Source organism: Lontra canadensis, unplaced genomic scaffold (genome assembly GCF_010015895.1).
Source record: "Lontra canadensis isolate GAN:19392208 unplaced genomic scaffold, GSC_riverotter_1.0 scaffold1, whole genome shotgun sequence".
Taxonomy (NCBI): Eukaryota; Metazoa; Chordata; class Mammalia; order Carnivora; family Mustelidae; genus Lontra; species Lontra canadensis.
This window is the reverse complement of record NW_022630995.1, coordinates 104,923,147-104,949,877: the sequence shown is the minus strand read 5'-3', so window position 1 is coordinate 104,949,877 and position 26,731 is coordinate 104,923,147. Positions and strand designations below refer to the sequence as shown.

General features: G+C 37.3%; 1 protein-coding gene across 6 annotated transcripts in view; it reads right to left on the bottom strand.

The window, feature by feature from the left end:
- Positions 1-26,731, bottom strand: part of PPP3CA (protein phosphatase 3 catalytic subunit alpha) — a 317,790-nt gene that overhangs the window by 31,304 nt on the left and 259,755 nt on the right. For all 6 annotated transcript variants that reach the window (XM_032860901.1, XM_032860903.1, XM_032860906.1 and 3 more), the window contains 3 exons: positions 24,394-24,488; positions 6,091-6,216; positions 3,649-3,723 (listed from right to left, as the gene is read on the bottom strand). In XM_032860901.1, coding sequence (XP_032716792.1) covers positions 3,649-3,723; positions 6,091-6,216; positions 24,394-24,488 — 296 coding nt within the window. The remainder of the gene's footprint in view (positions 1-3,648; positions 3,724-6,090; positions 6,217-24,393; positions 24,489-26,731) is intronic.

The window sequence follows — 26,731 nt, the reverse complement described above, 5'->3', positions numbered from 1 at the left end:
AAAATTAAAGGTATAGAATGAAACTGTTTTATTTGCCATTTATTTGACTTTCATGGCTAGCTAGTGCAAAAAAAACTACTTTCTTATTTTATAGTATATTTAAACAGAACAAACTATATTATGTTTAACTGTTGTTTCTTCACAACAACAAAAAGGCATCACACTGTTTCAAAGAAAAAGATTTCAAGCATTGTAATCACAGTTTGTAGAAAGTTCAAGAGTCTGAGAACAAGGCAGACATTACTTTGAATCCAGGCTCTACTACTTCACTAGCTGTGTGACCCTACACTTTACCTTCACCTCATCCAGTCTCAATCACTTCAAATGTAAAAGAGGGATAATCATAGCATCTATATCAACAGGTTGTTTTGAGGAGGAGATAATATAAACCACTTAGTAAATGTAGTTAAAAATAATGACCGTTAATAATTATTAATTTTTGTTGGTCAGAAGGGTAAAATTAGTAAGGAGTGAAAATATATAAAGGACTTGGAATAATGCCTGACACATAGTGTCAGATGCTGTCATCGCCATTGTTAAATGGTAAAGGGGAGCTGATGGAATGTGAAGGAAAACCAAAACTCATCCCATAACTTCCATTCCTCTAGGAAATGAAAAGAATCCCTATTTGCTATAGACTTTATAGACATTAAGAAGTCAACCTGATAAGACAAAAAGATAGTCATGGATTGTAGAGGTTATCATTACTACCTTTGACTTTGCAGTTAACATTGAATGTGGAACAAAATATTAAGAAGAACTTGATAAATAACTCATGAAGAAATTCTACATCTCTCCAACCGCACCCTTAGAATTAGCAGCCCTTTAAGGAAGAGGCTCAGTTAAGTGCTTTGCGGTCTTCTGATTCTTGCTTTCCACCTCTGTAGCCAATAAGCCTGGGAGCCTGGTAGGCAGAGCAGAGGGCCGGACCCTAGAGAGAGACAGACTGCAGGCTGCATGTGGGAGGGACTAGGAGGAATGGGACACTTTCTCCTAAGGTCAAAAATAATATTGCACCCCTCACTCCAAAAGAAGAAACTTCAATATACGTTCTCAATAAACTATAATCTCAGAGAGTCAAAGAGTTCTGCAAAGGCTTCCAACTCGTACTTTGAGTACCTTTGAAGAAATTCATAGTTTTTGCATCATGTTACACAAGACACTAAAGAACATTTCTGAGTATTTACTTCAATATGCATAATGTCCTAAGTTCAACATACTTTTAATTAAAATTTTTATTTCTATTTTCTTTTTGTTTGCCTTAGAGGGCCTAATTATAAGATGTGAGCTTAAAGATCAGTTAGTGGTCATAGCTCTTTCTCTGCAGGACTGACTAAAGATTTAAGCACAGTAGAGTGAAATTTCAGTGGTCCGCTTAGAAACAAACAAAAAAATTTCCAAATCTCTTGAAAGACATGCATTCCATAATTGGAATTAACAGGCTTAAAAGCAATTGCTGATGAGTAACTGGATGATGACTGAAAGTAATTATTCTAAAGCAGAGGAAGTCACAAAATATACCCTTTCATGTAAGTGACCAAGAGGGTGGCCAAAGAGAACTATTGCTGACCTAAGCACTGAGTTAGTCTTGGTAATGTTTGATGGCAGGAAACACCTGTACTGTTGAAATGTATAGGCATTTTAGCTGCAGTGCCTAGCACACACTAGGTGCTTAATAGATATTTGCTGAGTGAATGGATTAATGTATAATTACAGTCTACTTATTATAAACATCTTATTACAGGTCTACTGTGCCGTACTATTTATTCTTTATGTTACATGTTTATTATATTGTCTGTATTATAAATATTGGCCAATGAACCTGACTGCAATAGAGGTCTGTTAACAGAGGCACATGACCGTATTAATGCTAATTAATCTTTCTTTTGAGGAATAAAAGGACCATAGGGAAAGACATCTATTGAAAAGTGTATGGTGACTTTTAAGATTTACATTCTGCCAGGGTGGTATTCTTCCTTTAGAAGAAAAACCTATCATGATAAAAATATTATCTCTTGAATGATATCACTGTCCCTGGAAGAGTTATCAGTAGCGGACTGTGGCTAGAGCATATGAAACATCTAGAACCTGGATCAAGCATAAAATATCCATTGAACTCTTGGATATTTCAAAATATATGAATATAGTTACTGAAGTAAGTTCTTACAACTACTTGTTAGCTAATTCTAACCTAGTAAATATTCATGTATATCTACATGTATTATATATATTATTTTCTCTCTTTCCTTATAATATACGTACACTTGCAACGTGATCTATGACTAAAGAATAGGATATGGAGACAAATAAGTAGTGAAGCTGGGAGAAGTTATAGAAAGGAGAAAAACGGGGAAAAGATAGGCACAACTTGGCACTCCACGTTTACCTAAGTACATAGACTCAATTCATAGGAGCACAGGAGTACTTTTATTTTACTTTTGCCTGAAGCATTAGTATCTTGCACTTGTAGATGTGACCTGCATTAAATCCAAGTAAGCATTACATCATGCTGTTTAGATTCTAACTTTCAGAAAGGACCACATTCAGTTTTCATTTGACTTAAGTGCAGTTTTAAAAGGGAAACATGTTGGGGCACCTGGGTGGCTCAGCTGTAAAGCGTCTGCCTTCGGCTCAGGGCAGGCTCCCTGCTCTGCCTGAAGCTTGCTTCTCCCTCTCCCCCACCCCCCTGCTTGTATTCCCTCTCACTGTCTCTCTCTCTCTGTCAAATAAATAAATAAAATCTTAAAAAAAAAAAAAAGGAAACATGTTATCAGTTTAAATTTCCGCAATATCTAATTTCTGCTGCCACATTCACTCTTCAATTTATAATGTCTTATTCCATTGATATTTTCTGTTTATGCATCAGTTTCTCTATCCACACTGCGACTTGATGAAGTCTCCGGCATCTTGGTATCCTAAGTGCCCTACAAAGAGTAGGTCCTTATTCATGTTTATGGAAATACGGTTTGCTCTCGCGCTCTCTTCCTCCAAATACATTTTGGTTAGCTTCCACTGATTTTGGGGTGCCGTGGTAAGAGCCACAGCAATTTTTTCTTTTCATCTTTCACCCGATAGGTCTTCATCTCTTACAGAGGTCGCGTACTCTTCAAGGGTAACAGAATACCAAATAGTATCTTAAACAACAATACAAAAGTGACATAGCTTATTCGTTACTTATTACAGGTAGGAAAAAAAATACTGGTATTGACATGAACACCAACATATCAGTGTGTAAATATCTTCTTTTATCATAAACATCAAAATATGAATAGCTGACAGGAACAACTTCACTAAAGGCACTCTTCAAAAGTTACATAGTAAATGGTAACGTCTGCTACGGGGTTGAATTTTTCTTTTTTTTTTTTTAAGGGGCCAAAAAGTCACTTAGCAATGTGAGCTATTGAAAGATGGTTATTAAAATAGTTCACTGTTTTCAGGGTAATGGGAACATTATTTCATGGTATGTATGTGTGTGTGTGTGTGTGTGTACTTCTTCAAAGCAAATGGAAAATATAGTACCTTCCATTCTCAGTACTATGTTATAATTTAACATAAGCTTAATCTTAGAGACTTGCTCTTTGGGTTACCTAGGAGATACCACATGATTACCTGGCAAACAGCATTAGCACATAGGCTCAAGTCTCTTACCATCAAATCCATCTTCTTCTGACCCCAGTTCATCATCTGAGCAGATGTTGAGGACATTTACCAGCATCTCAGTCACTAAAAAGGAAAAAAATAAAAGCAAACACGTTCAGATTTTTTATTGTAACCTTAGTGATTACTCTGAGGCTTAGCAATAACATTTCTTACCTGTATTGTATAGAGAATGTCCTGCAAGATAGTTTCTATAAAATTCAGATCATTACAGATAACCGGCTTTGTGATTCTACACAGAATTTATGTTTATAACAGGATTAGCTCGTGTCTATGATAACATTTAACTAGCCGTAGGTCAACAGACAATGGACAACCAAATATGTGGCTGTGGATATACCATATGTCTATGGAAGAGGAGAGGGCTACTTCTGAATTTTTACTTGTTGCACTATGAGGCTACGAGATGTAGACCACATTGCGACCTTCTGTTTTGCAGGGACTCAGTGAATGCTAGATCTCTTCTTAAATCTTTTTAATCCCCTAGAGAACCCAGCACAGTGATAGGCATGTAGTTCTGTGTTTAATAAAAAATGCTAAATGAGGGACTAATATATTTGAAGTAGTTTCGAGGATACTAATTTAAAAAATAAATGAATTGATACATGTATCATTAAATTTTATTTTCAAAAAGCCTTTAACAATAAAAGTTAGGTAAGTTTAACAAGAAATTCAGTTGGCTAAATTGATGACAATAAAACTGCATGAAAGTGTTATCACAGAAATTAGTACTGCATCACTTTTACACTATAAGATGCATGTTATTTACATTTAACCGTTTCTAAAATTAGGTTGGTTTCTATCATGAAGGTGAAAAGAAACTTGCCCACTATTTCCTCAAGAGCTACTCTTTGAAATCCATGTTCTTCTAGAGCTGAAGACATATGATAAAGAGTAAAACACCAGTGTAGTCAACACTAATCCATAGCTTCAGTTTAATTATCAAAAGTGAATTACATATTCAAATACATGAATAGGTTCTTTTAAAACAGATGTTCAAAATCTGAACATTTAATGGAAACAACCCAATTGCAGGGTGTTCAAAGGGTGCCCAACAGTTATCAGGTTTCACACTGCTTCTTGTTTCCTGAAAAGCCAACAGAGGACAGTAACACATGCCGTGTCCTGATCAGGGTGGGAATGTGGTGACATGGGTAGTGCTGGGAATACTTATCAGAGACTCTCAAAATTGATTCTTGACTTATTTTAGTGTCCGAAAGAAAGACTTATTCACTGACCAATCATAACTTCTGGGTTTAATCATTGTAGGGCATTTAAAGGAACGCCCCCCCCCCGACAAGTATTATCAGAAAATAAATATTACATTAATATATTATACATACTTATTAATATAAATAAATATTTTTTAAAATGTGTAGTTTTTCTCTACAACCCTCTGAAGGGATGCTGAAACATGGGCAAACTCTTACCTTTATTCTGATGTCTATTTACCTGCTCTAGTGCTGTGTGCCAAGATGCACAAGGAATGACCTGGTCTGTCCCAAGGCCTCCTGACCTAAACACTCAGGCTCAATGGGTGCCAGCCTGTCCTTGAAATCTTTGTTGAGGTTTAGGTCAAAATAGAAAACAAAACAAAGGGAGAAGGAAGGAAGGAAGGAAAGAAGGAAGGAAGGAAGGAAGGAAGGAAGGAAGGAAGGAAGGAAGGAAAGGCAAGCCAAAACTGGGACAAGTTAATAGTTACGATTTTTTAAATGTAATTTTGTCTCCCTTGGTAAACACTGATGGTCTCTCTATTTGTCATGAACCATTTTTTTTTGTTGTATATATTGTCTTTCAAATTATTATAGTCATTGATCACTATCATACTATGATTATTATTAACATCAGAAGTGTGAGAAAGGCATAGCTATCGTAACCTTTTAATTTGACAGGGAGTTTGTAAAATAAAATAGCACTTTTGAATTAATACAAAGGGGTAAGGAGAAAAAGGAGCCATTATTACAGCTTGAAGCCAGTTAAAACTATATATCTGTTACTTTTAAAAGATTTTATTTATTTGACAGAGAGAGATCACAAGTAGGCAGAGAGGCAGGCAGAGAGAGAGGAAGGGAAGCAGGCTCCCTGCTGAGCAGAGAGCCCAATGTGGGACTTGATCCCAGGACTCTGAGATCATGACCTGAGCCAAAGGCAGCAGCTTAACCCACTGAGCCACCCAGGCACCCTATCTGTTACTTTTGAAAGAGTTATATTGTTCCAACGAGATGATACAAATACTCCTGGTATTTCTCATTGCTTTTGCTTCCCCTTACTTCAGTCATTGCATTTTGTTAACAGGGTATATATGGTGACATACTTTCAAATCACTTCTCTCATATTGCAACTCATGAATTTTTTTGGTTAGAATAGTCCCCATCTCCTCCCTTTCCTTCTTGTATGATTACATTAAGAACATCTCAAGATTCCCCAACACACCTTTTTCCCCAACAAATGGCAGGGACCAAGTGAAAACATCCATGAAATTTGGAAGCCAGTATGGGTGAGGAGAACAGTTGAATTGCCTGATATTCATGACGTTGTTCTCATACTTCAATACTGCAGCTGGAAACAACAAACACAAGGGCATTAGATTCACATGCGCATATTTCTGCTTCCCCACATGGCTTTAGTTGATCCAGAGAATTCAACTATGTAACTTAAGTTCCAAATATCAAGACAAGTAGCTTCATCAGTCACAAATGTTTATACTATTGGGAATTAAACTATACTCAGTATAATATGTAACTGCACAATATATGAATGCTAATATGAAATGGCATTACAATTTGGCAAATATTTATATAATATGGTTAATCAAAAGTCTGTCAGGAATTGGTCAAGCTCCTCTCACAGCCAAGAACATTGTAGTCTTATTTAACATCTAATGAGCCTAACAAAAGTGGTATAGCTAAATTTGTTTGACAATTTAATAATCTCCACAAATATTTGAACAGAATTTACTTCTACGCTTAAAGAAAAAAGAAAACCACACATTTCCCAGTAGAACTCACAATGGTTATACACAGTAGTTTAAATCAGACTGCATTCTTGACTTAATAAAATAAAGTGTCTGGATTGAATCCTGCACAAAATTTTATACTGGTATCTGACTTCACCCTAGACTTCTGAAAAGAATGAACCACCCATGACTTAGGAAAATGAATCTGCCCCTTTCACTCTGCTTTGCATGGTGTCTGTAGCTTAGATACACAGTTACATAAAAAGTTATGGTTGCAGAGATCCTAAGAACATCACTAGTCTCACTTGTAACCAGATTCAGAAATTCATTCTATAACAATCCTGATACAAGTTTAGTAGGTCTCTGTGAGTTCTTTCTCTCTTTCTTCTTTCCTTCTTCCTACATTCCTTCCTCCCTCCCTCCCCTTCTCTCTCTCCCTTTCTTATTTCATTTTTAAGTAATTTCTGCAGCAAACATGCTCGAACTTACAACCCCAAGATCAGGAGTTGCGTGCTCTGCTGACTGAGCCAGCAAGGAGCTCCTCTGTGAGTACTTTCTTTCTTTTTTTTTTTTTTAGTTTAACTTTTTCCCAAGCTGGAGCTTTAATCAAGCAGGAGCCCCATATAATTTCCCACATTTTTTTCAGCCTTATAGAGGTATAATTGAGATATAATAAATGGTAATATATTGAAAATGTACAACATAATGATCTGATTTATGTATACATTGTGAAAGGGCTCCCACAGTTGTTAATGAACACATCCATCACCTCACTTAGTTATCTTGTGTGTGTGTGTGTGTGTGTGTGAGAGAGAGAGAGACAGAAACTTAAGTTCTACTCTCTTAGCACATTTACATTTAAGTTCTACTCTCTTAGCACAATTACACAATACAGTGTTATCAACTAGTCATCATGAAAGAATGTAGCTACTTTTTTTTTTCTTTTGATTACCTTCTTTTCTTTTTTGATTTATTTCTTTTCAGTGTAACAGAATTCATTGTTTATGCACCACACCCAGTGCTCCATGCAATACGTGCCCTCCCCAATACCCACCACCTGGCTCCCCTGACCTCCCACCCCCCGCCCCTTCAAAACCCTCAGATTGTTTTTCAGAGTCCATAGTCTCTCATGGTTCACATCCCCTTCCAATTTCCCTCAACTCCCTTCTCTCCATCTCCCCATGTCCTCCATGTTATTTGTTATGCTCCACAAGTAAGTGAAACCATATGATAATTGACTCTCTCTACTTTTCAATTTAGATGATGCCTGCTTTAACGGCATCATCTGTTCTATGGATAGACAGTTTTAAATTGTGGGAAGTTCTCAAGTTGAGCTGAAAACTTCCTTACCATTTACTGATCCAAATCTTCCCTCCGGAAAAATACAGAACAAGTATGCTTCTGATTCTAAATGACAATCTTTTAAATATGAAGAACAAAACTCTCACATCATACCTTCTTGATCTTTGGAAAGATTTTACTTTCATTATCCTCTCGTGGCCTGATTAGCATTACATTAGTGGAAATTACTGAAGAGATCCTAGATGATATCAAATGGGTTTTGTCTTGTTTTGTTTAGGGGTTTAAAACATAGAGAAATCAACCCTTTCATTATTTTGTTTTTTACATTGTAGCACTTGATTATAGATAATAGAGTAAAGACAGGCCTTCAAAATCTTTTTTGGAAAAGCTACCAAAAGTTTACTGTATTTGAGCCCTTGCATTAACTTCTTACTTAACAAGATCTTTCACATAGCATTGCTTTCATAACTGCATTTGCTCCTCCACCTGGAATATACATATATACATATAAATATGTATATGTACATGTGTGTATATACACATGTATATACATACATATATATATATATGTATATGCAGGTGCCTAGGCTCCATGCCCAGTGTGGAGCCCACTGCTGACCTCACGACCCTGAGATCAAGACCTGAGTCTAAGACCTGAGCTAAGACTTGGACGCTTAACCAACTGAGCCACACAGGTGCCCTCACCTGGAATATTTTCTTAGAAACTGCTGAGTACCCCAATTTTTCCATTCTGTGGTGTCCAGTCCAGACTCTACCCCTCCAGTGAAATATTTTGATTTCTTCTAGTGGATATAACCTTAATCTTCTTCTGAATTCCAAAAGTCATTGACTTACACCTCTATATTGCATTTATTATTCAATTTTGATCACAGCCATTCTTCTATGTCTTTAAGACATAACTTCCATATTTTTAAAGACAAGTGTTATGCAATAAGCTTCATGTTTCTTTGTGTTTCACATACCACCTTTTTAAAATTTTTGTAAAGATTTTATTTATTTGTCAGAGAAAGAGAGACACAGCACAAATGGGGTGGGGGGGAGAGCAGCAGGCAGAGGGAGAAGCAGGCTCCCTCATGCAGGACTTGATCCCAGGACCCTGGGATCATGACTTGAGCCCAAGGCAGACGCTTAACCAACTGACCCACCCAGGCGTCCCTACATACCACCTTTTATTTTATTTTTATTTATTTTATTTTATTTTTTAAAAGATTTTATTTATTTAATTGACAGACAGAGATCACAACTGGCAGAGAGGCAGGGAGAGAGAAAGAGGGAGAAGCAGGCTCCGTGCTGAGCAGAGAGCCCAATGCAGGGCTGGATCCCAGGACCCTGAGATCATGACCTGAGCTGAAAGCAGAGGCTTAACCCACTGAGCCACCCAGGCGTCCCCATACCACCGTTTAAATATAGATGCTCAGAAGCTAAGGACTGATCTCGGTATTTCTCTTAAAATTTTTTTTTTTCAGGAAAATTCTTCCTATTCCCTTTGGCTCTACTTCAGATGGGATGGCTTTTAGTGCCTTTTCCTCATCCTGCTCATCCTTTTTCTGGGAACGCTCCACATTGGCAATACCCCTATAAAAGTGTGGCCCAGAACGAATAGAATCTTTCTGGTGGGTTTATACAATGCAGAATATGAGGAGGCTCTATCGTTTCTCCTGTAATTTGGATACTATATATATCATATTGTAGCCTAATAATATGTTGATGTTTTCAGCAGCTTGCAGTTCACTAAAATCATACTTGAGAACAGTATGGTCTTTGCTTTGAATCATATTTCTGGCTTACCAGCCGGTTCCAGGGAACAGAATCATGACACTTTGGGGACAAGAAATGCAGATAGTGCAGTCAACATTGATATGAAGGGAATTATTCTCTTCTTCCCACAGAATGCTGAAGCCTGCATATGTTTCCATACACCCCTTCTTCTTTAAGTTATCCTATCATTTATGCCATGTGACACTCGGCCTAAGGATACACTCGTACAGTATTAAAGGCATGCAAAAGAAAGAATCATGGCAAATTACCATATCCATACTTCTGATCCACCAGATGGAAAAGGTGAAGTGTTCCCCACCTTTGCTAAGTACTGCCTGAATACTGGCTCCGTTGAAAAGGTCTTTACTATTTTTGGATACAGCATATTCGTAGCAGGAGTGTATCCTCACAAATTCCAAAGGATCTTTAAGGTTCTAAGTTTGTCTTTTTTTTTTTTTTTTTTTTTTTGGACACAGAAAGAGAGAGAGCAAGCACAAGCAGGGGGAGGGGCAGAGGGAGAGGGAGAAGCAGGCTCCCTGTGAAGCTCCCTATGTTCCTTCATTGGAAACCCAATGCAGGCTCAATCCCAGGACCCTGGGATCATGACCTGAGCTGAAGGCAGACACTTAACTGACTAAGCCACTCAGGTATCCCTAAGTTGTCTTTTTGAAGAATAATTTCTTCTCTAAGTGCCCCCCCTTTTTATTGGCATTAGGTTGACACAGAAGGAAGAAGGAAAATAGATGTTATAACTAACAGTGCCCTGGAGGATAGGGAGAGGCTTAGGGAGAGGCTCTACAGAATATCTCACTTAATCCTTACTACAAATCTGAGAGGCTGGTGTGACTGCTTTCATGTTATAATCTAAGGAATCGAGGTTGAGAAGTGAAGTGGCTTGCTCATAATCATGCAACCAGTAACTGGATGAACAGACTCCTATCTAAACTCAGCTTTCACTGACATCAAATCCATTCCCCTCCCACCATTCCCTTCTGTCTCTTACAAATTATAAATGGATGAATGAATTCTAGTCCTAGTGGTCATAGTAATTTATCTTTGAATATCGTATTCATAATTAAAGGTGTTTTAGCTTTTGCCAAAATACATATTTGAGAAAATGAAATACGATGCACATTTACAACTGAGGGTACGGGTTGCTCTATAGATAAAATGGAAGTTCTGTTTTGTAGCTGGTGAGAGAAAGCATTTATTCTTTCAACATTGACTCAACACAATTTATTGGAGTGCCTGATAAAACAAACATTTTTTTCAGATTCCATTTTTGTTTATTAACACCAGAAATAATAACATTTTAACAGTGGCTACATTTACTAAGCATCTACTATATGCCAGGCACTGTATTTGGTCCTTCACAAAACAGAATCACAAATCTTCACAATATCCCTCAAAAGTCGTTCTTAATCATTTGCATTTTGAAAATAAGCAAACAGAGACGTTATTTGCCCAAGGTCACACTTGAGAAGCAGTTAAATTCAGTTTTGGCCTGAATCTAAAGTCCTTATTCTTTCTAGAATTCCATGATATTCTCAACCTAACTGCACAAATCATTCAATGTCTGACAAGTTTTGGACAGATTCTCCTTCCACATTTATTCTTTGTAAAAAAACAAAAGAGCACTGAATTGGAGGGCCAGGAACCCCGACTGCTAGATGGGTTCTCTCATTTAATACTCACAAGACCCGAGGCGACTTAATGTTTTGAGGTCTCAATTACCTCCCCTAACTTTATCTAGAAAATTTATATGACCACTTACAGATCTGAATAACAACAAACTTCTGGGACAAAGACCTCATCATTAATGCAATTATTGATTAATATTCTCAGTAATTCTAGAAGCTATTTATAGAACATTTTCCTACTTTTCTATAGGTTAAAAAAAGAATAACTAACATAAAAATGCAAATGCACCAATATATATTCTTTTTCTTCAGTGACATAAAATATTCATGTACAAATACGTCCCAAATAACCTCACATTAATAGGTTACTCATGAATTTTTATTATTTTGTATTATATATATGTGTGTATATATATATATGTGTGTGTGTGTATGTACGTGTGTGTGTGTGTGTGTGTGTGTGTGTGTATATATATATATATATATATATCACAAAAATACACGGAAAAAAAAAAACCTTTAAACCAAAACAGTCCCAAATATCTATAGTCACGAAATTCACAGTTAACATTTCATCTTCCACCTCCCACGTCCGCCCCTGCCACCTGCCTCTAACTGTCACTGGGATTACAAAACTCAACTAGAGCCCTAACAGTGTGCTGTTCTCTGAAGTACTTGAAAGACATTTATCTCCAGTGCAGTATAAATAATACAAATGGTTGCACTTCAAGAATCACTCGAGACCAACTCCTGAGATCTTGTCTGAGAAACAGAGAAAGAACAAAGTCTACCATCAAGAAATCTCACTATTTCACAGGCAATTATCCATGACCTCCTGTCATTGAACAGTTACATCAGAGGCTTGGAGAGGGATGATGACATATATACAGACCTTGCGTTATTAGCCAAATTTAGAGTGGACCAGATTGCATAGAAAAAAGTGCTCGTCTGTTGCACATGCACTTGTGAAGAATAGCCAGAAAAATATAATGGAAAGAATACTAATCCCCATGAGTCTGGAGGTCTGACTGCCCATTCTTTCTCTGATGTCAAAGTTATGGTCTAAAAGTTATGCAATTACTTGTTCTAATTGTTTTTACTGCACCTGTAGAACCCAGCATAAACATGGAAGCCATGCCATGCACAAGATACAAAATCAGTAATCAAGGGACAGCTCCTACTTGAAAATAGAGAAGGGCCACTGGACCTCTATTATTTTTAATGCCACAACTAGGTGCCCTGAACAGACTGAAACCCAAGAACAAAATTCCTTCCTCTGTTTACCACACTATGCACTAAAATGCTAGGCCATATCCAAATTTGTAAATTAAAGGGGTTTCCCCTACTTAAAATTTGAGATTCTGATGAGACACAAAAACCAGTATTTCGTAAGAACTCGGTAACATTTCTCAACATCTTTGTAATTGTCATCATCAGGGAGGATGATGATAGGGCAATGAGTGAAAAACAAAACAAAACAGAAATATCCAAACAGACCTTCTAATTTAAGAGAAGTTAGCGACATATTGCTAGCAAGAGTTATTAACTGGTTCACCAAACCATGGGTTCAACACAGTTCAAGTGGATTTCAAGAGGAATACAAAGCGTCTTTTCTGAAAGCCTTTAGATTAGTAATGTAATGCTCCCAGCATACTTCTCAGGCTTTCTCAGCACCACTAGTGCTATTTTCAATAGAGGAGAGGAGAGGTCAAAAGAATGGAAATAATGAATTCTAATAATATTTTTCTTCTCCTTAACCCTAAATGACCATCCACGCCCATCTTCAAAAGATGGGACAGAGGGACAGAAAAGATGAGAAGAAAGCAAATGGCGGCAATCTAGAATCATTATAAAACAACCAGAAAAAGAACAGGAAAAAAAGCATAATAGACCCAAGAATTAATTAATTAATTAATCTTTTAAATTTCAGTTCTGCCACCTGTAGACTACAGATACCCCAGCAGGAAAACTAGCATCAGTGAGTTCTTTTGGCAAAGTCCTACCATCACAGAAGGAGACATGATGGATAAAATTCTTTTTTTTTTTTAAGATTTTATTTATTTATTTAACAGACAGAGATCACAAGTAGGCAGAGAGGCAGGCAGAGAGAGAGGAGGAAGCAGGCTCCTGCCGAGCAGAGGCTCGATCCCAGGACCCTAGGACCATGACCTGAACCGAAGGTAGAGGCTTTAACCCACTGAGCCACCCAGGCGCCCCACATGGATAAAATTCTTGAGATAGGACCTATATACTTACAATGTTCTTTGCCAATATTTTAAGATTTTGCTGTATGCTGCATGAAAGTGTTTCTTTGATTCTGGGAGAGATACTATACATTTTTAAAAATCTGTATTTTCCCACAGAGATTACTTTTTTCTTTTATTAACATATAATGTATTATTTGCTTCAGGGGTACAGGTCTGTGAATCATCAGTCTTACACAATTCACAGCACTCACCATAGCACATACAGTCACCAATGTCCATAACCCAGTCACCCTATCCCTCCCCCGCCCCCCAACCTCCAAGCAACCCTCAGTTTGTTTCCTGAGATTAAGAGTCTCTTACAGTTTGTCTCCTTTCCTGGCCCTGACTTGTTTCATTTATTCCCTCCCAATATTATTTTTTTAAGGTATAATTTTCCTTAAGGATTTTGTGAAGACATATATGTATAGTTTTTGTAGTACATATTATAGCATCTATAAACACAATCTCTATGATTCCTTACATTTTGAAACCTGACTTCTAACTCTCATTTCCTTTTTGTTTTTCCCTCAATGTCCTGTACTTGCCTGGTGTATTTTGTTTTAAAAAGATTCTTTTCATTATTACTAGTGACCTAGGCTAAGGGAAATTTATTAATTCATGAGGGTTGCTGTATTTGGTGAGCAAGGACTACAACTTATAACTCACTTTTACTCTATAGTTCATAAGATTGATACAAGAGTGAGTGTTCAGTCATTTATGGAGGCAGATTTCAAGTCTTTATTTTTAGGTAATTTTGTCTTAATGACGTTCTTCAGTCTGGGTTTCTTGAGAAATTTAGTGTTTAAATTGCTTGATTTAGTATATAGGGTCTCTCACTGGCAAGTTCTCAATAACTTCCATGTAGTGACTGAATTTCAATCAATCTGAAATATTTTATCATTAATAAATATGAATAGTAGGTATATATAATTTCTTCGAAGCTGTGAGCTAATGATTTTGTATTTTTCAAAATACGCACATGTGTGTTACTGTATATAATCCTCTTATGCACATATCTAGTCCTTGCCTGCTCCTCCTACCTTGTACACTCATCCTTCATGGCACCTTGTTACTTTGCTGTAAGTGTCCTACATAGAACTTGGCTGATGGTATCCTACGTACGTGAAGGAAAGAGACTGTACCAGATATACCTATGAAATAGTATGAGCCAATTTTATGGTTGTGTGTGTACTCGTGTGTGTGTATTATGTGTTTCTCTTTTTAATATTATGTTAGTAAATTTTGAAGAAGCTCATTATTCAAATACAGAATTTGGGTAAGTCAATAAAAGGAAAATGATGGAAGGGATGAAGAAGGCAAAGATCACTTTTTTCCTTTCACAGTGCTTTGCACCATACCTGGCACATGGTTGGTGTTTAATAATGTTGGTCGAAGAAAAGGTCTAAGGAAAGGAAAGAGAGAAAGGAAGGAGAAGATGGAGAAAGACAGGAATGACAGAAGGCAGGCAGGCAGGCAAAGAAAAAGTAAAAACAAATTTTTCCAGAACATAAAACATGTAACTTCTCATGAGGCTAAAAATGTAACTAACCACATATGAGCAGTATGAAGGGTACATGTTGGAATTCAGGAGAAAGATAGCATGTCACTTCGGAGGCTGAGCCCTGCTTTAAAATTGCCAAAGTGTCTCTAAATTAGACAAGAGTGGAAACAATATTGGCTCTGTCACAAAGTAACTGTGTGAACTTGGAAAAATATTTCTCCTGATTTGAGCTTTACCTTCTAAACTTGTAAAGTAGGAAAAATTATGACCTGTTCTGTTCTGTTGTTTTCAAAGTATGAAGATCAAATAAAATGATATATGGGATTAATATACATGATAATATATATGATTAGATAAAATATCTGGCACCTGAAAGACACAAAGTATCATGATGCAGTTTCAAATTCTTCAAGGAAGGGATAGCTATCTATGTTTAACACATTGCCATTTTATAATTCCCACCTAATCACATCGAAATACTAACATCTGGAGAGTCTGGGCCAAAAATTGATCCTTGCAATCAGTTCAAGTCCAGTGAAACAGTGTGAATTTTTTCCACGTTATAATTTCACATAGAGAACTTTAGGTATTTTTTGCTAAGCCAAGAGGAAAGAATGAATTATGAGTTTTTTACCAGTTTTATCTTTAAGTTCTAATCCGTATAGTTATAATGCTAGAAACAAGGCTTAAGCCACTGTAGTAAATGAGAGAAAAAGGTTTAGCTGAAGCTTTAAACTGCTAGAGAAGTGGGCATGGCCTTAGAAGACACTGTGCCCATGCCTTGCTCTCATTCAATGTGGTCGATATACTCATAAGCTCCAAGTGCACTAGGATACCCTGGCAGGAGGTACCTGGAATACTGGCGGTATCTGTATGCAATCAGAGAACACTCTTTTCACCTTTCAGCTTGTACTTGGTATCAAGCCCTGAGCTTGCTATGGTTCTAGGTTGCTATCTCCAAGATACCCTTGGCATTGAGTTTATATTAAGCCCATATCTTTGATATTTTCTGTGGAAAGTAAATTCACAGCAGACTTTTTGACATTGGCAGGGTCAAGTTTCTTGCAGATCTAGAATTTCCAGACAACGAATAGCAAGTAATAAGCCAATGATTTGGGTCTTCAACATTACGTAGACTGTCCCTGTTTTTCCTCCTATTAAATGCTTTACAGAGAATTCGATTTCTAGAAAATTGGTTTCAGTTCAGTCTAAGAATCTTCTAACCATCTGTCAGAAGATGGAATGCAACACCTCAGGACACATCCCCCAGCTGATCCCCTTCAAGTGGCAGCAGGACTTGCCAATGAACCTGCATGGAGGATTTAGCATTGCTCCCTGTCTTCATCTTCATTTAAGGTCTTGTATAACTTCGAGAGCTCAATCCTCTAATTCTATGGGCGACAATCTGTGAGAAGCAGGGATTACCTCACTCACTGAGTTACTACTTACTTAGGGAAGTTCCACAATTGCTTCACTGCCAAAATCGGTAATTATGTAGCAGTGATGGTCACGCAACCAAGAAGTTCATTTGTCATTGCAACGACACTGAGGATGCATTCAATTAAAACACATACTCAGGGTAATTCTTAAATATTAAATCTTGATGGGTTTTCTGTTTTATCCTCTGTCCCATTAATGCTTCAATGTAAGCAAGTGGACGACTGGACAACAATATCTATTTAGAAAGTGACCTCCAGCAATGACACTTTCACAATGGAGCTAAATGAACAAAAGCAAGAGTCTAAGTACCTAAGGGACACTTTTTAAAGAGAGAAATCATTTATTTGAGAGGAACATAAGAGATACCCCATTCTTTTAGTAATGTATATATTTGAATGTATATCATTCATGTAATTTTAAAGGGATAACAAATGACTTCATTTCAAAAGCTGCTCTTTTCTTGTTGAAGAATAGTTAGTCACCTCAACATAACGGAGCCATGAGTTGAACAGGGGATCGGGACAAACACTGCCCCGAAAACTTGCAGATAACAAAGCTGACCTAAAAGAACACAGACAGAGGTTAACTTGCGAGCCCTGGCGTCAGGCTGCCAAGTTTCCATCTCAATCCTTTTGCAGGTTGTGTGAACCTTGGCGAAAGTGTGCAACCTCTCTGTGCCCTGGTTTTTCATCAGTAAAATCATGATTAGAATGTAATTCATGGAGTGTTGAAAGATTAAATGCATTTACACACGGAAAATTAGAGCAGTGTCTGGCACAAAGTAAATGTTCTATTATTACATTATTATTATTATTATTATTATATGCAACTTGCATGAATAAAGCAAATAACATTTGTGCACACGCTATCCCAACTGAAGGGAAATATTTACATTTACTAAGTATATTATTACCAACCTAAGACTTTAAAGAAAATACACCAAGTTGTAGCAGTCAAGGTGACAACGATAATGATAATAGTATAAGAAATTAGAATCACAGTTAGATTCATTTCATATACTAAAGAGTCGTGGATATAACAGGCAGTGAAAGGGGACATTCTGCCAAAACCCCTCACTCCATTCATCTCAGAGGGGCGATTTCTCTGAAAACCAATCAAAACTTCCCAACTGAACGTTCTCTTCAGCCTTAAATGTCTACATAAATTTCTTTTCTACTACCTCATACTGATAATACAAAAAGCTAATGCTAAGAGTTTTCTTCATGTTTTCCATGGTGCTCCTCTGTGAGGCTGTAGATTCCATATCATTTGTCCATAGACTGTCCTAGGTTTAATAATCATTATAAAGAAATTATTTTTCCAATGTGTGTAAAACAATACTCATTTGGGTAAAGAATAAACATTTTTTTAGAATAAAAATGCTTACTAAATAAAGGAAAGAATTACTATTTTTCGATGGGACTTATTTTACTTCTTGTTTTGCGTTAGTAACAACAAAAAAAACACATAGCCTACAACTTGCTGGCAAATATCGAATAACAAAATGCTACTGTGAATATATACTTATATTTCGTATATTGAGAAAAGTGATCTTGGCAAACAGTCGCTCAGGACCAATTAAGAGGATCTTTAGATTTGATATGGCGGCAGGAGAAAAGTAAAAGCTGGGAAAATTGTGGCCATTGGACAAAATCTCTGGATTAATTTTAACTAACTTGTAAAGCACTAATGATCATATTTATGCCTGTGGTTGTAAAGGCCTAAAACATGCTTTAAAAATGTTGATGTAAAGCTAAAGCTTATTCCCATAGTTCAGATAGGCCTCAGGTTCTACAGAAATGGTTTCCTGCTTATAAAATGTGGTCAGTTTTGTAGGGAAGTAAGATTTTGGCATGCTATAGAGGAAGACGCTTAGATTCTAACTTAGGGTTGCCTGGGCATGAATTCTACTCCTTTCCAGAGACAGCCCCCCACCCCTGCCCCCAACCATCTCCCTTTTTTGCCCAGGATAAGGAACTAGTTGGTTTTGCGTTTGGCTCCTGAACCAGGCAGGTGCCACATACCACTAAGTTTGTGAACACAATTCCTAAAAGCTGAAACAAGGTCTTGGTATGAAAGAACTAAGCTAGGATAAGAAATGAGGTTCTCCTGGCACCTGGAGGGCTTAGGTCATGAGCCTGGGATCCCAGGATCCTGGGATTGAGTCCTATAAGGGGCTCCCTGCTCAGCAGGGAGCCTGCTTCTCCCTCTGCCTGCCGCTCCCCCTGCTTGTGCTCTCTCTGTGTGTCAAATAAATAAAATCTTAAAAAAAAAAAAAAAAGAAAAGAAAAGAAAGAAAGAAATGAGGTTCTCAGGGCTGGCAGCCCACGTCATTGATGGTGTCACTGAGGTTTGAGTGCTCACCCTAGACAGCAGGGGACCAAGGTGAGCTGACTTCAGATATGTTGCATTTGCTCCTGTGTGTCCACATCATGACTGCCAGTAAGATTCTTCCCTTGGTTTCTTACAGGAGGAATTCAATCCTCCCTTTATGACAGTATGCCAAGCCATAAATTATCTCTTTATTTATAAATGGTGCTTCTGAGGATCATGACTACTATTTGAAGGAAAATATTTGAGGATGTTGACTGTGTCAAGTTTTGGTAGGGCTAATATGCTTTTTAAAAGTAATTCTATCAATTTTCCTAGTTTAAAAGTCCAAACCATCATAACACATTTTTTTTTTCCCCATCAAAAAGGGTAGACTTTTCATGTTAGGACTTTAGCATACGATGCTTTTCTTGTCTTATCCTCGAAACCCAATTTTGCACCTCTCTCTTCCTTAACCTACTTTAATACTGAATTAATTTTCTTCCCCATCATTTTTAATCTTTGGTCTTAATTACTAAGTTAGTGGGGTTGCCATTTAGGTTTTTCTTCTCAAATCCAAAATACATTTCATTTAATAAATTTTATTTAATTACTTAGTTTTATTGTCAGTAGCTCTTCCTGGAACTGAGTGTATACCCCTGGTATGTATATTTGTATTTCTCTATATCCATATTGTATATCCATCCACCCATTCATCGCCCCGCCCCCCGCCACCCATATGAAAACTCATCTAAACTACAGGGAACTGGCAACCTTGTGTGATTTCCTTTAGATTACTCTGAAGCACAGGTATATCGCTAGAGAGATCAAGGTTTAAAACACATTTTTCCAGAGGTTCGTTATAATTTTTGGCCAAACTAAGGCAGAGTTCACATTTGCCCCTTATTTCTCGATACGGAGAGATTTTACTCTAAGATTGCTTTCATGTCACTTCATCAGTTAAGCTTATTATTATTATCATTTGGTCTCCATGGACTAGTTTCCACTCTTACTTAATACCACTCCTTTCTTTGTAGTATTTTCCAAGTATGTCTGAATCATTATTGATGGAATTCCTTATTTAACATCTATTTCACCGCCAAGTTAAAAACCCAAGTAGGGTGAAGGAAAATGCCCATCTTGTTCATTTTATACCTGCAGCACCTAGCACAGTGCTTAGTATACATAAGTTCTCAGTAATGCTTTGTTGCAGTGGTGAGTGGATGAGGTTGAAGTCATTTTTACAGATGGCATATTATTATTATTATTTTTAAAGATGTTATTTATTTATTTGACAGACAGAGAGCACAAGCAGGGGGAGCAACAGAGGGAGAAGCAGACTCCCCGCTAAGCAGGGAGCCCGATGTGGGGCTCAATCTCAGGACCCTGGGATCACGATCTGAGCCAAAGGCAGATGCTTAGCTGAGTGCGCCACCCAGGCACCCTGGCATATTATTATTGTTGTTGTTGTTGTTGTTGTTGTTGTTATTATTAGCAGAAGCAGTGTGCATGTGTCATTCTTGTAGTTTTCTTCTGTTCAGTGGGTTTGGGTAATTATGAAAATTGTTTTACCCTTAGGGCTACAGATTCAAAGGAGGAAAACAATTCAAATGGGTAAAGTGCTCTGCAAATGTTTAACTCCAAGTTGGAAAGGGTATCAGAACTGGGTACAACAGTAACTTAAAGTGAGGTAGAGCTCTGTGGGTTTGGTAGGGCCCTTTGGGGCACTGTCTTGCTATTTAATTTCCGGAAAGAAAATGTTTCAATCAATGAATGTGTTGATGGCCTACCATGTATAATGCATGCTACCTGGCTTTATCACGTGCTCCAAAAAGCCCCCACTTCAAACTAATTATAATCCATTGGGAAGATAGAACAATGCTAACTATAGGAAGAGCTAACAAGAAAAAAAAATTAACTGAAAAGTACGACGGCAAATGATTGGTATTTCGGGAATTCAGGGAAGGCCTACCAACAGAAGTCTTTAGAAATTGTGTCAGACTGATGATTCACAGACCTTTTACCCCTGAAACAAATAATATTTTATATGTTAATAAAATAAATACAGAAATAAAATAATACAAAAGAGAGAGAGAGAGAAGTCTTTAGAAACTGACTGGAGTCTGAGAACAGGCCATTTAGATGGGCAGAGAAGAGGGAGACAAGTATTCAAGATAGAAAAGAAGTTATGTGGGCAAAGACGTGGTGAAAGGGAATAATTTGTACAGGGCCATGAGTGGAATAATGCAGCTTGCTAAAAGCGAAGGGTTCACCCAGGAAGAAGCAGCGAGATGGCTTATAAAGGTAGTTCGAGTCACAAAGTGAAACTATAAGTAAGAGGCTGAAGAGAACGGGGTGTTTTTCTGTCAGTTTCCCTGAAGCCACTGACAGGTGGCATAATGATAGCAACATAAAATATTCAAAGATGATAATATCTTAATACCGCACAGCATTTTGTTGCAAGGTAATTTCATCTATTATTCACAGAAGAAATTTTTTTTTCTCCTTTTGCAGAGATGTCACTGCGTGTCAATACATGTAAATGAGCTGGCTGTTTCCTTGCAGAGCTGTGATCGCAAGCTCACTCCATCTTCTGCCCGGACAGGATGCAGGAGTCCTCAGAGTGAGGAGACAGAGGCCGGAGGAGGGATGAGTGGTTGGCCTGTGCGCCTGTGGGAGGGCAAGGCTAAGCACCATGTGAATCAGTGTGGGCTACAGTAAGGAAGGGCCACTCACAGGCCTCATTACTTTTAGAAAGCCTCTTTTCATTGCAGGCAAGTATGAACTACTAATCACAACCTACAGACATCGAAACACGAAGCTGATCACACACCTAGGATTGATTTTAAGATGCCAGAATACACCCCTTTTTCTCACTGTCTCATGTAGCCAAAGAGCTCTTGCTGCTGCCTTAATTTGCAGGTGCTTAAAAATCGCATCATATTTTAATTCTTGGGTTATACACAACTCCAGAGCCTTATATGGTCATCTATTTCTAAGAATCGGACGGTTAACTTAGAGATTCTTCACTGCTCTCTTTCCATTGATGATATTTTGAAGGAGTTTGCAACCCAGCTTTCTGGCACTGCCTTTTACAATTCTCATTAACATTTATTTTATTCAAATACAGTAATAGCCTCACTTCAGCCGTGAATAACTGACTCCCACTCCCACATACTGTACACACTGTTAGTATAATAGCTTTAAAGTGCTTCAGAGACTTTACACAAAAGTCTTTTGAAATTATGCTCAAACTGAAGAATATATCTTTCTTCTTCCTATCAGTTTATCTTTTTCTCTCAGGAGAATTTTTTCTTTTACGAAAAGTTTCCCAAAATGAAATGCTTCTCTCCTATTCCTGAGAGATTGTGATCTACCCTAAACACAAGAGAACACAGCGAGAGAACTACAAAGCCTCCAAGATTGCAATCCACTCATGTCTATTTTTTTTTGTTTTTGTTTTTGTTTTTGTTTTAAAGTTCGTGCCTTGTTAAATCAGAACCATAGACAAAGAAGCAATGCATACCCTATGGGAGAAATCGCCATTGGTCTCAAGCAAAACCGCTACCCAGCCTTATAATGAAAGGAAAAACTTAAGTCTGTTTTTATGGAGTGAAATCCCAATCTTCTTTTTCTTCTTCCTTTTTTTTTTTTTCTTACTGTTTTGACTTTTTTTCAATCATTAAAAAAAAATTGTATGTATAGTCCATGCTACTTAGTAATTGGTCTCTGTCAAGAAAATTACTTTTTTGGGTGCTCCTTTCACTAGGTGAAATAGAAAAAAAAAAACTGTTTTAATGCCATAAAGAAATAGGAAACTAAGTGTTCAGACTGTATATACTTTTGGGGAATAGTAGGATCATGATGGGACAGGCAAGATGACCGGCTGGGTTCCTGCATTCCTTCCAGGTACCACTGGGGAATTCTCTGGTATGAGAACCCACATCCAATCCAAGGGAATTCAATCTTACTGCTTTTATACAAAAGGGTTCAAGATTGAGATTTTGTTTGGCAAAAAAAAAAAAAAAAAGAAAAAGAAAAAAAGAAAAAAATTAATTCAGAAACACTGGTGTTGACTTTATTTTATTCTATTTTTCTTTTTCTAATCAAACGGTCACCATTCTTTAATGTCCAGATCATGTTTTACCTTAAACAAGGCATTCTCTGACCATTCTAGAAAAATGATTCCTTGTCCAACCGACTCAGTGTTGGTTAAGCTAAGCTAACTCTCTTAGCTTCACTTAATGACACTGTGTCTTATATTTGTATTAAATCACCCAAAGGTGTTAATTCATCAACTGGCTTATAAGCCCTGGGCACACCAAGAACATGGTTTGTTTTACTTTATATGCTTCTTGCCACAGAGTACTAAAGACAGCTCCTCTTCTAGAAATCAGGCAACTAGGAAACAGGGGACATCTCTCCCTTGCTCCCTGCCATCCATCGCTGTGACAGAAATGTCACAGTGCCTTCTGATAACTTCACTCCAAGGCCGCAGAGGAGGGCCCAAAACAGTCAAAATGGCGGTGTAAGAGACTGTGTGGTGTGACCATCCCACCCCACCCCACAGGTGTGTCTCTCTGGGCTATGGGGTCGGGACAGCCATGTGAGGTATCTATAGGACAACACAGATGTGTTGGGGGAGTGTTGGGGCAGGGAGGCAAGGATCTCAGCAAGCCACCCTCACCCTCAGATATGCTGCAAGGATGTTATCTAGACCAATGCCAACCAGAGTTAATGGCTTTTTCACATTTTATCCCCCATTCCGTCACACCTGTAACACTCCATGTCATCTGAATATAGAAATTACCTTGATAAAAGAGGAAAATGTGTCCCTTGCTCCTCCCCTCTTCCCTAGAGTCCGTAAAGAATGCCCTCTTGTTTCCTGGTCTTTTTTAGGCACACAGGTATGGAGTTTCATACAGGAAGGACAGGATGCTAAACCAGAAGGCATGGGTTTGATTTTAGTTCTTTACTACCTAACTGAGTGATCTGGGGCAAAGCAATTAGCCACAGAGACCCATTCTGCATACTAAAAGGGGTGAGGGCTAAGGATATTTATTTTGAAGTTTAATTCAATTTTTTTTTTTTAAATAAATGAACATGCTCTGGCTCACAGTAGGTACTGAATAAATGCAATTTAAACTTGAATTTGAAGCAAAAGCTTTTGCTCATTTCTCCTAAACCCTTACATGCACAATCACCCTGTTCTCATTGAAAAACACATCCTTTTTAAGAGGCGTGATTTTGGATTACCTTCAATTATTATTTCTTTTAAAACCTCTATCTACCAGAGCAGTTCAGTGTAGATCCTGCCATACATTAAAACTCTTGCAGAACAGTTAAAAAATAACAGTGCCTGAGCTCCACATCTGACCAACTGAATCTGTAACTCTGAAGACAATCACAAAATTTGCATCCAGCAATACGTGAAAAAGCCAAGGAAAAAAAAAAGAATGACTAAAAATCCTTCAAACCAAGCCATTCAACCATTCAAACCAAACCCAAATGAAACATTGCACAGGGTAGGCAAGACTGCAAGAGGGATCTAAAACCACTTACCTTTGTTATTGTATACATCTAAGTAATTTGGTGCTGAGAAAATTGTAATTAGAGAAGGGAAGCCTGTCGTTTGGCTTTTCCTGTACATGCGATACCTAAACACAATAAAGACGAGTTACAACAGGATATTAAGGGGGGGAAGATGGCATCAAATTACAGATTCAGAATAAAATATTCAAGTTACGTTTTATCACTCCAAGACAACTCAATTACGTAACATTAAACAAAATTTTCTCTCTAAAGTCTGTTACACACAGACATGATTCCTCCCAAGGTCAACCATGAAAACATACAATCAGGTGGATAATATCTAAAGAGGCCTTTCCTAAGTTTAACAGGCCTGGGGGATGGTGGAATTCAAGACAAAATCATAATTCATATCCACATGTGCAATGGAGAACAAGAAGGTCCCTCTTTGTAGATATCCTTGTACCTACCATGTTTTTTAGAAGTTTACCAATATTTTTGACATGAGACTGAATAAGCAGAGCAATATATAAATCTTTCACACTAATAACTGGGCTGATTATTCAATTTATCTACAATATTTATAATATTCTGTTATGGTCTTGACTAAGCGATTTGCTTTTCAAAAGATATGCAGTTAAATCTATGGGTTTTACATGTTCAAAGTGTTTCTATTTTAGAACTTTATTTATTACCAATCTCTTCTGGCATCTGCAGGTCGAAGATTACTGTCTGAGCAGGGTAATATTTAATCAATCAGTAATGAAACAGAACATCTGTGAGATCTTTGGAAATAAACCAATAAGCCAGTTACTTTTCTTCTACTTAGATAAAAATAGGACTATAGTCCTCAAATAATCAAAAAATACAGGAAACTCTGGCTCTTTTCCATTAAGGTGAAAACATATCTCATGACTTCTATGTAACAGATTTTAGGAATATTGGTTTAGAAAATTTCCTATAAAGTGCAAAACAAAATTTTATTATTTCTTGGGTCTTTTGGGTCATGTTATTTCTGGCTGACTAACCATACCAACTTTAGTTGGGCTTTAAAATACCTCAAATATCTGCCTTTAGATAGATAAATAGCCACCTTAAGATTTATAATTTCACAAATATTTTGATACTACTTTCCCTAGGAGAAAATATACACTCAAGAACCTTTTGAAATATTCTAGAAGTATTTATTTTGCTTATTGGACTAAACTCTGCTGGTGGAAAAAAATCAGAATGTAAAAGATAATTAACGCCCCCAATCTTAGTATCTTGGCATTACAAACGGTGATTAGCTAGGTAGGCCTACTTGACAACAAATGAAAACAAAGAAACTAGATGACATAATCTCAGTTTAATCAATCAAATGCTCATTTCAAACAAATATGCTAATTGATTTTAAACGATGAATTTAAAGTATTTTCGAATAAGCAGATGATTACAGGTCTGTAGTGGGATTAACAGAAAGCTGCTTAAAATGTTCAGTTGGGACAGTCAGTCAAAAAAGCATGATGACACCACTGCCTTGAAAATTGGGGGGAAAAAAAGAAAAAAAATTATTTGAGGACCTGACTGGTTGGCATATCGACAGGTTATATCAAAGCTCAGCTACAACACACCGAGTACACAGAATTGGATCAGTTCATACCTGTTGATTATTGATTGAAATAAGCTAATTTTTAAAGAAACCTAAGCTGTGCCTTGACTTAGGATCATTAGATATGGGCTAACTTCAGAATGCGGTCACCGCTATTCCTAATTTTAGCACTCAGGTTATGTAATATGAAGTGTTCCTCCCTTTCAGAAAACTCAGAATATGGAGGAACAAGTTTAAGCATCTGAAGGCAAACAATACCTTTTAGTAGAGCCTACTGAGAATGGCAGTGGACTTCAAATCCTAGAACGCATTACGCCTTTTCCTCCTTAATGCAGATTTAATGCACTATCAAATGGAACATCTGATGTTTCTTAGTTTTCTAAGCCCTTACAATCGGCCTACCAATTATATTAAATATTAGACTAACCCTAGACCCTAAATTTTAAAATTTACCATGTATTACAAAATCCTCTTGTGCATTTGTTAGAATATAGAATTTTCTCCCTCATTTAAATGCCTCTGCTTTTGTCCTTTAAAACTTCACAGGGGTCAGGAGTGATATTCTTTCAACAAGAGTACACCGTGCAATATCTGTTAAATATTTATGTGTAGTTCTCACTCACATCGCTAACCGACACTGAAAAGCTGCTGGTAATGTACTCACTTACTGGACAGTGGGAAGAGCGGGAGAGGAAAGAGATCACACAGACCCATAGAAGTTAAGAAAGCCAGCTGAAAATCCTACCTGTTCAAGCTAAACATAGAGGCACTTTCAAGGGG